We start from the raw sequence: 15,639 nt of genomic DNA on the forward strand, positions 1-15,639 counted from the left end.
TGTGGAATACCATCTCTGCTGACAGTATATTGAGCTGTTAGCATATCGTGATTATCATGAGACTGTAATACACCAACAGTCTTATGTCGTATCTTCTGATTTGTTGCAAGACCAACTGCTACAGGAGATCCTTCCCGCCCACAGTCATGATTGCTATGGACGACTCATTGAATGCACTACATTTAATTTCAATCTGTAAGAAATGTGTAGAATTTTTGGGATTTAAAAATGTCATTTTTCGCAATGACCTATAAGAGGGCTATGTTCTGACATTCTGATTCTGGGAACTACTTATACAGTGTTACTTCTATGAAGCAACACTGTCGAGTTGCTTCATATAAGTCAATATAATATATTATTTGTATCTCGCTGTTTTTCATAACTTCTAATCGACTCAATGCTCTGTTGGAAAATGGGCAGTAGACTGGAGCGGTCCATTAAACAGCTTGCCAGTAAAGCTCACAGTCCAGGCGGAGCCTCTGGGCGTGAACGCGCGGCCAGTGGGCGCGCCCGCTGCGACGTTGGGGAGGCTTCAAGATGGCGGAAGCCTTGACAACTCAGGAGCAGCTGGTAAGGGTTTCTAAGCGATTTTTTCCCCCTTCGCTCCCTTCTAATTTTCGTTGTGTATACATGTCATCGTCCGTTTCATCTACGGCTGACCTCATTTAAGAATATATCTTATAAAATAATTGGTTCAAGGAATAATAGCGAGGTAAACAGCCGTGGGCCGTTCGTTCGCTCGCTCTTCTACACTACTGACTCCCGTGTGACTGACAGGAGTTAGCATGTGTGTTAGCCCGATGGCGTTTTGTAGTAAAGGGGAGAAATTAGCCGGCACTGTGTCAGTATGCTTAATGACCCTAAATTAGCGTGGCCCAATTACACGTGTTCGAGATGCGTATACTAACGTAACAGTTAGGCTTGTACCATTGTCTCTGAACTTGTGTATGGGTTGTTTTTGTTGGTTAACGTTATAGATCCAGCTACCACATGTAACCTAGCCTTTAGCTAATGCTAACAGCTATTGTTGACTTGCCTGGAATCACCTCAACAGCTGCTTTGGTGGAGTTTAAACATTTACGGGAGCTAAATTCTACAATTTGGAATTATACATTAGTGTTGGCTTTACTTTAATTCTACACAGAGTCGGGCTAGAAATAGACCCAGATCCACCTTAACAATCGGCGGTTTGTGTTTCGGATGTGCTATCATGAATTCGCCGAAATGATAGTCGGGTTCCTAGAGTTGTTGTTGCTGTCGCTTTCTATTAAAGTTCTTGGTTTTGACGCCACATATCAGAAGTCTCGTTGCATTTGAGACGGCAGTGTTGTTTTTATGATTGCTTGCTTTGCTCGTCATCTATTGTTACTTGACGCTCACTCTCCCCAGAAACTTCCCAGATTTACAGATAACGTTTTCATGAGTAGCATCATCTCTCATTACCTGTGGCATGAATTCGCTTAATGACAGCTGAGCTATTCCTGGAGTGCATATGACTTGTTGGCCTCTTTGATCATCCTGTGAGTGCTGGAGAGCATTCTAGGAAGTTAAATAGGTTAGCTCTTTTACAACTCAGATGATGGTTATTCTTTCAGAAAGCTGAAGAACATCGCAGCTTGTGCTAGTGGGCACAAGCAGCGAGGCCCCTAAGCTGGCTTTATGTGTGGCTCACTGTCCTTGCTGTATTCAAACAGCATTTTAAACTGAGACAACTAGAATAGACTCTCAAAATGTTTTACATCCGAAAATCAATATGGCACAGGGAGATTTTCCTACCAAACAATATTTAGAGCAGGTCCTCACTCACTCTAAAGACATGGTTTAGTAATCACATCAGTCTATATTTTCAGGGAATAGTTACCTTTTTGTCCAACTAATGAAATAATAAATACAATATTTAGCTTTAAATGGTCTGCTCTTGAATGGCCTTAATTTTTCAGAAAGTTGAGCATAAATATATTTATAGTGTTTTTTTTCATTGACAGCCTATGGGTAATGTAGAAGTTTAAGTGACTTCAATAATTTCCATTTGCATGCTTGCTGGTTTTTGTTGTCTGTCTTTTTAAAAAAAAAAAAATTGTTCACAAATAAAAATTGGATGAAGAAAATTAACAGACATCAAAATAACCTGAAACTCTGTTTGAAATTATACTTACACACGCATATATTATGCAAACATTATATAGTCTTTTTATCTTTTCAGAATCCAGAGGACACGAAATGCAAATTAGAACGAGTTTGTTTTAGAATGAATAGACATTTATAATAGCATTTTAAATATGGGTGCACCGATAAATCTGCCCCGATTTCCTTAATTTTGGGACATTGGTGAGCAGCTGATACTTGCATGTGAAGCCAATCTTATCTACCTTGGCAAAGGTCTACAAGTCAACCACTGTCCTCTTTTGAATATTCAGTAGGCAGGATGGGAGCTTGACTCCATGATTAAATTTGCACCATTAAACATGTACATCATTTTTTAAAATGTGTTTTTAGGTAAAGCATTGTGGTTTTGTCAAATTAAATGTCTTAAATTCACTTGAATTAAATAAAGTCAGCAAAAACAAATGTTTTTAAAGCACTGCATAGTTCTCTATATTGTATTCTATTTTATTTTGTTGTATTACTGCATAGATGAAAATTGTACGTTATCTGCTACTGCATCTGCTACTTGCTGTCAGGGCTAAATCTGAGAATCTGAGCCATTTGGTGGTCTGCCAATATTGTTCTTTTTTTCTTTTTTTTGCTTTGAGTAATCCAACAAGTTTATCAAATGTTGAATGTCTGTTACTGTGTCAGCTTTGGTTTTTTGCAGTATAATCTTCTAGAGTAACCATCTTTCCATCCTGAATGTAGAATTAAACTTGACAAGACAAGAAGGTCTGGAATATGAGATGATTTTGACGTTTCCTATTTGAATCAGAATGTACCGTCAATATGCAATGGGTTTAACATTCTTTATTTGTTTTGCATGTGGAAAAAATGTGTTCAGTGCAACTCTTTCTGCCTTCACATCTGAAGGATCAATACATCCTACTCTATAAATGGCAAACTGAGTGTTTTCATTCATACAAGCTGCTATCTGTATCATACACGTTACTTTAGCTCGAGATGTAGAAGGCTGATCTGTTTGCCACCCATTAGATTTCATCCTTTATTTTTCTCTGCTTGCTTCCTCCAGCTTTGCTTCAATTGATATCTGTAATTTATTCCCAAACCTAATGGATAATGTATCGTCTATTGATGATGTCTTCCATCAGATAGTTGATCTCTTGTTGTTTGTCAGGCTGTGGAGGAGTTCCTGAGAGAAGTGAGGAGCAGGGAGCACCCCCACAGCGCTGGGCTTGTCTCCCAGCCTACAGCTGTCAAGTTTCTTATGGCCCGCAAGTTTGACGTCTCCAGAGCCATCGATCTATTCCAAGCATATAAGGTATGCTTTGTTTCATTCCCTGTTTTTTACTTAATTGTACTTTCCTATAAAGTCCTATAGTAAGTTATGTTTTAAAAATATCTCCATTCAATGTGTGCCGTTTTCTCAACAACAACAAATCCTAGTCTTTCTAAGTGCAATAAGTGTTAAAATCGGTTAAGCAAAATATTCCACTGACAAATAAATGTTTGTCAGTGGAATAGATCGCATGTTATGGTGAAATACTGATGTGTACTGCTGTTAGATCAGAACTTTTTTGTCATTAAATATTGTAGGAAGTTTGTTTTTGATTACATACTGAGAAACTATTGATCTGTGGCGGTAGTCCATTATGGAAAGAATGGCCTGTGCTCCAATAAACTATAGTTTGTCATTTTAGACACTGATTGGCCTTGCACTCATGAACTGCACTAAACAATCTAGTTTTAATCAGGTCAAACTACATAGATGTGAGGCTCTCTGCAGATGAATATAAATATTTATTTTCCTCCTATACACCAACAGCTGACCCCATTCTCTAAATCTGTGGTTCTGCCCCAAATCGGTCCATGAATCATTTGGTGACTGTAGTTAGTCCTTTTCTTTCTACTTCCAATAGTTTCTGCACACTTTCTTAAACCTCCACTGTGGGAAGTTAGTTGATCTTTTCTGTGTAACCCTAACTACATGCAGATGCTGTCTTTTAAATACCGAAGTGCTATGTCATTCAGTCCATAGATGTCCAGTCTCAGAGCTGATATAAATCCATTTGATGTGTAGAGTGCCATTTGCACAACAATCTAGTTTTTCTACATCTATGTTCCTTCTTTTTTCTTTTTTTTTTTTTTTACAGAAAGCAATCAAAATGTTTGCAACCATAGAAAAATCCTTTCCTATGAAAAAGAAAACTTGTGTCTGCTGCCCTGTTAGTTTGAGTCTGATATGTGGTACCAGACCTATTAATAGCATTGTAGTGTTGGTGCTGTGAATAGCGTTTGCTTGCCTTTAAATATTTACTGTCTCCCTTTTAGATCCCTCATTTCTTCCTCTAATTTTTAAGAGCGTGTCTTTTTTTCATGTTTTAATCTTCTGTCGTTCAACACATCTTTACCTGCTTTAAACAGCTGCTGTAAAAAATACAAGGATGATAATGATTTTCCTCTGTTTATTCTTTGTTTTGATTAGAATACCCGGATCAAAGAGGGTATCATCAATATAAACCCAGACGAGGAACCCCTCCGCTCTGAGTTGCTAAGTGGCAAATTTACAGTCCTGGTTAGTATTAATGCAGTTGTTGGAGCATAATACAAAGAAACAACATGTGTCTTGCAGTTACACACCAGTCTAAAGGAGAAGAACAAGCTTTTAGAGGACTTTTATTATGATGTTCTTTGCAGACCTGACTGATTAACATGTGTAGAGCAATAGCATCATTTTATTTAATGTGTATTGTTTTTGTTTGGATTTTTCTTTATTTTTTTAATGACCTGGATCACACCAGCCTGGCCGAGATGCTAATGGTGCTGCCCTAGCACTCTTCACTGCTCGCCTCCATCGGCCAGACATCACCACCCACAAAGCTGTTCTGCAGGCCATCATCTATCAGCTGGATAAAGCCATAGAGAGGTGAGGCATCAATATTCAGTTCTGTGATCACACTTGGTTGTTGTTGAGCTGCTCTTTCATTTTTTTTGTCAGATACTTAATTTATAAAATATTAAAATTTTCTGTTTATGATGCTGTTAAATATTTTTAACATACTAAAAGTATCTAATAACACATAAGAAAAACTAAATGCAGGCATTTTCTGACATTTTTGCAAATTTGTCTTAGCAAAATAGCTCAAGTTCAGTCAGACTGGCGGCTGTGTGTGTGTGAATATCAATTTTCCAAGTCATGCCTCAGATTCTGAATTGGTTTTATGGGTTTCAGTTGTATATTTGTAACACATGGATATGCTTTGATGTAAACCTACGGAGCTCTGGCTGTATGTTGAGGGTCATTATCCTGCTGGAAGATGAACCTCTACCGTCTTTTGTGGCCTCTAGCAGACTTTTTGCTGCCATCCCTTTGTGAATAGATCATTTCACTGCTAATTTATAACATTGAAGTTTGGCTAAATTGTTCTGTTAACCGTAGGATACTTTTACCGACCAGTGCCAGTAAAAGCTGTTTACGATCTTCTTTCTGCCATCTTTCACTTTTCCAAACATGATCTCATGAAGCATGTTGATACAGTGGTAAAGGAGGTAGAAACAACAATCGGTCATTAAATATTATAAAATAAAAGTGTAGATGCAAATCAGAATATGATAAAACAGTAATTTAAAAAAACATTTATTTATTTTTTATTTTTTTTGCTTTTTTAGCCATTATTCTGTTTTTATGATTGCTTGGAACCAAAATTTTAAATTAAACTACTTCAGTCCTATGCTCTTCTTAGGTGATCTTTATATATGCCAAGATTAAATAACATGCATCTCTGTTTGACTGATTAAGTGACTTCTAAGTGCACTTTGTTGCAGGTACATCTAAAAGTTATTCCCTTAATATATTGACTGCCTGCTCCACTGCTACACTATATCCTGCCAAATAGTTTTATATAGGAGTATCAGGCTAACAAGAGCTGGATAAAAATGCATACCATATCTTTTTGCTTCTACTGGAGTTATGTGATACTTTATGTTGGTCCATTTCACAAAATGACAAAATAAATTGAAGTTTGTGTACAGTGAGGAAAGATGTAAAGAGAAAAAAATTCATGGAGCATGAATACTTTTGCAAGGTGCTATGAACACATGTACTTCATTTGAAGCTAAACAACAAAAGCTTAACAGAATTACATAATTTTTTTCAGTCGTATCTAGGTGATCTTTTCGATCTTGCTCTTTTTTATGTGACCATCTTATTCATTTATTTGCAGTTTGGAAACTCAAAAAGATGGACTCATATTTATTTATGACATGACAAACTCAAGTTATGGAAATTTTGACTACGAACTCTGTGTCAAGATTTTGAATTTGCTCAAGGTAAATATCCATATTTATTTATACATTTGTGTGTTTTCTGTAATGAAGATCCCGTTTTATTTTGTGCGTCTCCTTCCATTCCTCAGGGGGCGTTTCCTGCCCGATTAAAATGCGTCTTCATTGTGTCCTCCCCACTTTGGTTCCGAGCGCCGTTCGCAGTTCTTCGACTTTTTGTCAGAGAAAAGCTGAGGGAAAGGGTGTGTGCATAAAATTTCCTGGGTGCACATTTATTAAGTCAGGTAATAGACTTTTATAAAGTATTTTTCTTCCTCCCAGGTATCTACAGTGAGAGCTCACGAGTTGGTCAGTCATATTCCAGTCTCCTCCCTCCCTGAGCATCTTGGTGGAACATCCCAGTACAGCCACGTGGCCTGGATCCAGTCCTGTGTTAACATGCAGTCCAACACCGCCCAGGGTGACACACAAGAACACGACACACATGACTGCGTGGGAAGCCTGTTGCGCTCCTACAGCTTGGACAATAGCAACGCAAGCATTGGTACAGTGCCTTCCCACACCCTCCAGGGTACTGAGCGAGCCGTGGCTAACGCCAACTGCTACGATGACAACAATGCTAACCCTCAGAACCACATTGTCGGTGTGGAGGGCAGGACTCAAGGCCCAGGCCAGTACCAACAGGGCTCCAACTCCAGTGCAGACAAGTCGCAGGGAAACCACCAGCACTGGAACGGTACGGCCTTGGGCGGAGCCAACACAGGCGTTGGTCCCAACTCAAACATGAACGGCCGAGCCCCTACTCAGTCAGACACTCCCCCCAACACACCGCTATCACAGAAAGCCGATGACGACCCAGCAGCTGGCACCACAACAAACCCTGCCAGCCGGTTTCAGAACGAAGCTGTGAAGGAGGAGGATGAGGACGAAGAACGGGAAGGGGTTCCTCCGCTGCCTCAGAAAGCTCTGCCCCGCCCACCCAACCAGGCTGCATCGCAGTCCCCAGCCCTGTCTTCGTCATGGGGTCCGGATGACGATGAGAATCTTTACACGGAGGTATCGGTTCATATGCCGGACCAGGGAGGAATGACGGTCCATCAGCTGGTGGAGTATGTCAAGAGGAAAAAGAAGAAGGGGATTTACCAGGAGTACGAGGACATTCGCAAGGAGCCTCCAGCCGGCACCTTCGACTATTCCAAGTAAGTCTCAGTCGGTTTCACTGTGTCTCTATCTCTGCTGGTTTAGGAAAACTATCCAGACAGGAAGATTCACACCAGTCCATATTACCTCAGACTGAACTCCTAACTGTCTTTACAGAAAAATGTCAAATCAGATTAAAAACCGGTACAGTGATGTTCTGTGCCTGGACCAATCACGGGTCAGACTCTGTCAACTCTGTGATGATGAAGATGAGGTAATTATCTTATCCCTTTTTGTTATCTCTGGCCTAATTGTTTCTTTTATTTTCAGATGACTACACGTGAATTAAGACTCTTGACAAAATATGCAGATATTTAAAATTCTGTTTTCTGTTTCTGTTCAACACATTTTGCCACATTACCACCACAAACTTTAGTGAATTATTTATTTAGTTGTTTGTTTTTTTTTAATAATATGATACTCTGAAAAGCACATATTGCCTGGAATTATATCTTTTATGTTTTTGGGTATCTCTTCCAGTTTTGCTGTTTTATAGACTGACATTCTTGCCCATTTACCATTGCAAAATATTTCAAGTTCAGTCAAAATGGATGGATCTTTTGTAGAGATCAGTTTTTGCCATAGATTTTTGCTTTGCTTTTGACTTGACATTGATCAGATTAGTCTGATGCATAGACATGCTTTTATCCAAACAATGTCTTTTAAGCTCTGTTTTAGATTCTCCTGCAGAAATCACTTTTGGCAAAAATATAAAAATAAAAAATTAGGCCATTATTTTAGGAAGGTGCTGATAATTTCTTTATTAATGCAGTTTCTCCCATCTCTGATGTGGATTTCTGCAGTACCTCCAGAGTTACTTTGGTCCTCTTGTCTGCTTAATTCTTTCCTTTCTTGTCATATTATGTTGGTTTGTAGTCGTTCAATTTCTTAAAATAGTTCTCTGTTCAAAGCTTGCCAAGAATTAGGCTAAATACAAATATGAATCTCTTCTTCAAGTTCTTTATATTTGACAGCCATATATAATTTTTCTTCTGCTTCACAAGTACAATTTACTTTGTGGTGTCTGGTCACATAAAATCCCAATGAAATGCATTGAAGCCTGATTTTGTAACTTGACAAAATATGTGAAAAGTAGAAAGGGTATTTAATAGTTTTGTACTACACTATAACTACATTAATCTTTTCATCAGAATCCACTATAGCTGTTTGTCACATCATCTATGAATCCATTTTTGTACTTTGTATAATAAAATATTTATAAAATGTTCATAAATAATAATGTTATTATTATTAATAATATTTTGCTGTTCTCCTGCCAGAGGATGTTGGGTTGTTACCTGAACCTGTCTTTTGTTTTGTCTTTGTTTTTTTCAGACATCAGATTACATAAATGCCAGTTTCATGGATGGGTACAAGAGAAGCAATGCCTACATCGCCACTCAAGGTTCAAAACTCTTTTTGTTTTTCTTTATGCAAGTTTTGTCAAACTGTAGACTAATACGTTGGTCCTGAGATCTATGTGACACAAGCCTGTTTAGTTGACTACTGTTTTAATACTTACCACTGTTGGAAACTAACACTCAGTGTTTTCAGTATCAAATGAACAGTAGAGATAAAAGTACAGAAGAACAATTTGCCCCATCATGTCTTGATTCTGAATTTACTTGGTTCATGTTTTGCTCAGGTTAACAAACAGTGATTTGTTTTTTTTACTGCAGTTGATATTACTCACTTAAATAAATGTGAAATAATTTGTTAGTTAAAGTGGTGAGGAGAGGGAACTATAAAACGTGGCTCTACTAATTTTAATGTATTTTAAAACCTGGGTTAGGGTTGGGATAGTGTGTGGTGAACACACACACTTACCTGCCTTTTGTGTGATGCATGTGGAGTTGCACGTCTTGCTGTTTATGTCTCATGTATCTGAATACAAGCTGCTTTGTTGTTTTCCTCTCGCTAGCTTAGGGTTAACAAATCTTTCCAGAAATGTGAGTAATTCCTGTTTGTAGCGAAGTGAGATAAGAAACACTGTTGGCCTTATCAATATTGGTCACAAACATTGTTTCAATTTGTGTTTATTAATTCTGAGCAATTTAGACATCTGTTTGTCATATAAAGACACATTCAGTGATTTGTGGAGTTAAACCTTCTGTCTGTTCTGTGATATTCTACATAAACTAAGCACAACAGAGGATAAAACATTTACTTGTATTTTTTTGTGACAATGTGCTCATGCACATTTTACGATAAACTTCTAAAATTAGTTTTTTCTGTTTCATATATAAAAAAATCATTTCTTTTTTTTTCTTTTTTTTATCCATCTTAAGAGCCACTGTGTAAAGATTAAAGAGCAACTTAAGGCTTTGGAGCTGCAGGTTTCAGGGCTCATTCCTCAGCAACATGAAGCCTTTTTATTACCACGACTTTCTGTCCTTCAGGTCCGTTGCCAAAAACATTTGTTGACTTTTGGCGAATGGTATGGGAGCAGATGGTACTTATCATTGTCATGACCACCAGGTGAGATTTTATATCTACTGTTGTCTTGATTGTCATTAAAACATTTTTGCAACATGCATTGAAACTCAGAATTGATGGCTAAATATTAAGTAACATGGTTTTCTTAGGGTGGTAGAGCGTGGACGGGTCAAATGTGGTCAGTACTGGCCGCTGGAGGAGGGTAGAACTGAACAGCATGGATACTTTATGGTTAAAAACACACACATCCAGGTGTTTCAGGATTTCAAGCTCTCCTATCTTGAACTATACAACACACAGGTAGGCTCATACACAGGCTTGCATGAATTTAAAGCTGTTTAAGATTTACAAGAGATAAAAAAAAATGTAACATCAATTTCAGGGTTTTTTTTTGTATGCACAGCCAGTTTGTAAGATTTCAATTTTATTTATTTATTTATTTTATTTTTTACATGTGTTTGTAGTCTGGAGAGAAACGGGAAGTTTGTCACTACCTCTATGTCAGCTGGCCAGACTTTGGGGTGCCTAAAAGTGCTTCAGCTATGTTGGACTTTCGTGAGCATGTACTTGAAAGAAGGAAGGCAGCAGTGCAAAGCTTGGGGTCCAGCTGGAGAGGCCCTCCAGGGGGCCCTCCGGTGGTTGTGCATTGCAGTGCTGGCATCGGTCGGACAGGTAAACGCAACTATTGTCAAGTCATCTCACCCGATAACACCTGCAGTTACAGTAAGCTTTGTAACAGGAAATTGAATTTGATGTCATGTCATGATGAATTTTACATGACTGGCTTAGTTGACGCAGCTAAGCTATGATGCAGCAAAATTTTAACACTGCCTTATTTGCATTCAAGTTTGCATACTTCATGTTTTTAAAATGTTGGATGCAAGTTCAGCTTAAGTAAAAAATACATTTATCCTGTATATGATTTTATTTTTTGATATTTATTATACATTTTAATGTTGGCATTTGCCTCTGTATTCTATTGAGTGTTGCTCAGTAATCCATCTCGTCTTCCTTCCTTCCTCTTAAGGCACATTCTGCACACTCGACATTTGCCTGTCACAGCTGGAGGACGTAGGCACAGTAAACGTTCATCAGACAGTGCGAAGGATGCGCACACAGAGGGCTTTCAGCATCCAGACCTGGGACCAGTACTATTTTTGCTACACTGCCGTCATAGAGTACGCCCAGCGACATGGGAGACTGAGCCCAGTGCAGTGGTCCGACTCAGAATTAGAAACAGACAGCGAGTGAGACATACTTCCACGGATGGTTAGTTGAACATAAACAGAAGTTATAGGAATAAATATGAGAGGAGCAGCATTTCTTAGTAAAGGATGGAGGAGATCCTTTGACCATCAAAGAGAGACGATAGTGGACTCCAACCGTTGCTCTTCCCTCACACAAGATGCAGCTGAAGAGCCGGAGCAGAAAATGCAGTGCATTAGAAACTATGCACTGCAGCAGCGATAAGCAAGCTGGCCTGCCAATATCCAAGCCCCTTTTTTATTAAGCAAACTAGAGAGGAGAGGGGGCTTGGCCTGCCCTTACACACGCCACGTTGACAAAAGCGTTGTACGACTTGTAGCATTTTTATATTGACTTGCACATGAGGAATGATAAACTTGAACTTTTACCCCTTCAAGCCCTCCGAATCCAAGTATCAGCTCCTTTTTAAAGTTCTTGTTCCTTTTCAAACAAGTCTGGTTACAGATGAAATGCGACATGTGTGAAAAGGTGAAACTTGAAAACATTTCTTGTTTTTTATTTTTATTTTTTTGCTCATTTAAGAAGAAATGGTTTTTGGTGAGACATTTTGTGACTGACTATTTGCGAGCCATTTTGTTCATTTCCATTTTATTCAACTATTTCATATCCAGTTTTATTTGATGACATAAGATTTATATGCACTTCATATTCGTGCATATTTAGACTAACTTTTTAAAGCCAAAGTCTTCACCCTGAATGCTTGGATGTACTCCTTCCTGAGATCTTACAGACTGAAACCCACATATATTCCTCTAACATACATGTATATTTTATTGCGCATAATAACATCCTCTGAAATACAAGCTTACAATGCCTAGCGGAGTATAATTGACTTAACCTTGAGAGAGAAGGTCTGTGTAGCAAACCAGACTGAGAATAACTAGAGTTCTAGTTTTTAAATGCATCTTTTTTTGGCAAATCTCTGAGTCAGGTTCTAACATCATATTGCTGATATATGCTGTACATGCATTAAGCCTGGACGTTCTTGAGTAATTAGGCCTTAATATGATTCACTGCCTCAAACAGAGCCTTGGAGAGGTATTTATACCCCTTGAACTGCTTCACATTTTTCTCACATCACAACTGCAGACATCCTTGTATTTTAGTGGGATTTTTATGTTATAGACCAAGACAAAGTATTTTATAATGTGAAGTTAGGACATGGTTTATAAAAGTTTGTGCAAATGAAAATCTGTGGTGTGAATTTTTATTTAATTTCAAAAATATTGTTCTTCTTGCTACTTGTCCACGCAGGACAGATTTGTGAATTGCTAATGGTTGTGTCTGTCAGCAGGTTCTCCCACCTAACGTGCGGATCTAAGGGCGTTTAAAACAGTGTATCATTGTTCTTCCATCTCACAATTATAAACTACTGTGTTGATCAATCACATAAAATTGTATTAAATGCAATGTGGGTTGCTGTTGTGGGACAAGATGTGATATAGTTCAGTGAGATTGAGTACTTCAGCAAAGCACTGCACTTGTCAAAACAAAATCACCTTTTGAACTTGTAATTCTCTTCTTTTTTTTTTTTATCTTCCTCCCTTGACACAATAGTTGTTTGATTCTTGAGGTGTTTTGTGCCTCAGATAACGGTGCCTTCATGATTTCCTTAGTGTCATATCTTGCTAGTGTGTTGTAACGCCCAAACTAGTGCACTTGCTTACTGCACATTATGTGTGTCACAAAGGACGTCCAGTTTAGAGCACACTACTTAAAAAAAACAAAAACAAAGTAGTGTAGTATTTAGTAGTAAATTCTGGTTTGAGACATGGCTATAGTTTCATCTTTTGACCTCAGGGGGTAACTCTAGTTTCCTTTTTTTTTTTTTTTTTTTTTTTTGTGTGTGTGTGTGTGTCAAGGATCAGTTTCTGGGTTTGTATCTGATAAATTATCATTTAAGAAAAACATCTTTTCTTGTATTTTTTAACTGTATTTTATCCTACTGTATTTGTCTTTATACTTCAATATCAAAGTCCGTGAATGTTGGTACGATGCTACAAAGAAAACAGACCAGTTATTACATATAATAAGCTGAACAAATCTCAAGAGGAGTGAAATGTATATTTTTTGTTGTAGACGGATACATTTTGTTAAAAATTGTAACTTGTCATATTTTCAGAACTAACGTGTAAAAGTCGTGTTTGTCCAATTTTGGACAGCTTTTCTTTGGGGTGGGGGACTGTAACTCTTTTTTTTTTTTCTTGAGGTTTTATTACAGAACCCTTTAGTAAGGATGGTGTTACCATCCAGTTATCTCATACCCTAAGCCAAGGACAAAGCCAAAAAAAAAAAAAAGCTAACACAAGGAATAATTAGCAAAAAAAAAAAAAAAAAAAGCATAAGCACCTGTCATTTCTGTTGTATGTATAAAAGGAGTTAATCAGCATGGAAAGAGCCATGAATGTTTTTTGGGGTAATGGTGTCAGAAGATAGTCAAACGTACACGGATATTTTCTTGTGAATGTGGACCCTGCAACCCTTAATGCCAAAGGCCCAGGCTCACCTTATTTTTATTGTATTATTTTTATTTTTTAACATTCTCAATAGCCTTCTTGCATGGACACTACCAGTACAGCCTTTCATTCATAGAGCAATTCCCCAAGTGTTCCCCAGAGCACATGGAAAACATTGCTAACATTTATGTAAAGCCATGTTAATATGAGAAAGTGTATGGGGGAGTGCTGGTCCCTGTGCTTTTAGTTTTAATTTATATGGGAAAAATGGGGCGCAATTTGGACTGGTCTTTGTTTTTCACATTTCAGTGCTTTAAGTTAATGTGATTGAATTATGGCCTTTTACATGCTGTCAACCCATTAAAGCAATGATCTTACTATCTTGAATGAATGCAGACCTGGTGTTATATCCACTTGACCAAATAGATGTGAACATTTAAAGCATATTTTCACTTCACTGCTGACTTTTAAGTTGTTTACAGATAATTATGGCAGTAGCTTAAATTTTTGAACCTTCAGTTTGGGCAAATATTTGTTTTACAACTAGCATTAAACTTGTGCTTAATGAAACAGAATATCATTGATATAATTCAGTAAAATAAAGGCAGTTCACAAAGTGAAACAGTAATATATTTCAAGTGTTTATTTCAGTTAATTTTCATGAAAACCCACGATTTGTTACATTCTTGGAAAATTACTGTATTAAGATCAATAAGCATAACTTTGAAAGCAAAAATGTTATGGCCTGCACACAATCATTGTGAAAATTGATGACTGTTGGGCAGCATAGACAATAAATTCCTTAACAAGGATGACCAGCCACAAAAGGTTATTGCTCAAGATGTTGGCTGTTCAGTGTGCAGTTTGCAAAATGTGTGCAAAGCTCCTGGAAGTTCAATTTCTACAGCCAGTGATAATTTGCAGACTATGATTATCTCCTGGTGTTGATCTGCTGTATTTTATTAACTCTAAAGTCAGAGCAGCCATCTAACAGGATGTTTCATTGCACTTCACTGTTGACCAGCTTTATAGACATGGTAATTTAATTATCCAATTGGACATGATGTCTTCCCACATTGTCAAAACTAGTTCAGCAATAGCAACCATGGTGTCACTGTGCCTGATTTGTAAGCAAACCGGCCGTACCAAACCAAACCTCCACACAGAATCCATGGAGCAATGTCCAATCAGAGGATGACACCAGAACCAACAGTGCAGATGAGATGAAGGCTGAGGTTTCTCAACTCGCAGTAGTCAATGCAAAAGTAACTCCAACTAAGAATGGAGTGCAAATACTGCATTTTACACAGTCATGCTTTTCAGAAGTCTGTCTGGACATTGAAGTTCTTTTTTTTTTTTTCTAACGACCTAATTATATATTTACATTTTCAAAGAACTGAAATTTGGCTTTTCATTAGCTGTAAGCCACAATCATCACAATGAAAAAAAATTAATTAAAGTATGAAAATTATTCTGCAATGTATTTTTAATATAAACTTCACTTTTTGAATGAAGTTATTAAAATAGATGTTTTGATGATATTCTGCTCCCTTAATTTTTTAATGCACCAACTTGAATTTATGTACACTATCCCTGATCTGTTTTGCACTATAGTGTTGAAACGGTAAAATGTACGTTAAAGCAGGCACAAATTTGTTAACAAATCTGTTTTGTTGATAGTTACTTTATAATTTGCAAGTTTTATATAAAATCAAATCAAATTTGTATACATTTGCTGTAATAGGAAGTAAAACATTTTAGATCCTTCTTAGTTTTCTTCAAGCTGTAGAGAAAGCCTGAAAAAGCATGTTTCCGTGTATCAGTGCCTTTTTAAAACCTTTTTCTCTTTGTAAAACACTACAAAGTTCAAAGGCAAAATCATTTCTAA

The 15,639-nt window shown here is 37.5% G+C and overlaps 1 protein-coding gene across 1 annotated transcript; it reads left to right on the forward strand.

Moving 5' to 3' along the window:
* The first annotated feature begins 481 nt into the window (after positions 1–481).
* LOC102221841 (tyrosine-protein phosphatase non-receptor type 9-like) lies at positions 482–14,375 on the forward strand. The gene is made up of 13 exons (XM_014470995.2): positions 482–570; positions 3,287–3,430; positions 4,595–4,684; positions 4,911–5,035; positions 6,333–6,438; positions 6,525–6,635; positions 6,715–7,592; positions 7,711–7,807; positions 8,929–8,998; positions 9,993–10,071; positions 10,179–10,329; positions 10,494–10,701; positions 11,057–14,375. Exons 1-13 carry the CDS (start codon positions 538–540, stop codon positions 11,278–11,280), a joined length of 2,316 nt encoding a protein of 771 aa, XP_014326481.1. The 5' UTR covers positions 482–537; the 3' UTR covers positions 11,281–14,375.
* Positions 14,376–15,639: the final 1,264 nt, after the last annotated feature.

This window comes from Xiphophorus maculatus, chromosome 5, assembly GCF_002775205.1.
Source record: "Xiphophorus maculatus strain JP 163 A chromosome 5, X_maculatus-5.0-male, whole genome shotgun sequence".
Lineage (NCBI taxonomy): Eukaryota > Metazoa > Chordata > Actinopteri > Cyprinodontiformes > Poeciliidae > Xiphophorus > Xiphophorus maculatus.

Coding starts and splice junctions, on each gene's coding strand:
- LOC102221841 (XM_014470995.2), top strand. CDS start 538: ATGGCGGAAGCCTTGACAACTCAGGAGCAGCTG. Junction 571..3,286: donor TGACAACTCAGGAGCAGCTG/GTAAGGGTTTCT, acceptor GTTGTTTGTCAG/GCTGTGGAGGAGTTCCTGAG. Junction 6,439..6,524: donor AGATTTTGAATTTGCTCAAG/GTAAATATCCAT, acceptor TCCATTCCTCAG/GGGGCGTTTCCTGCCCGATT.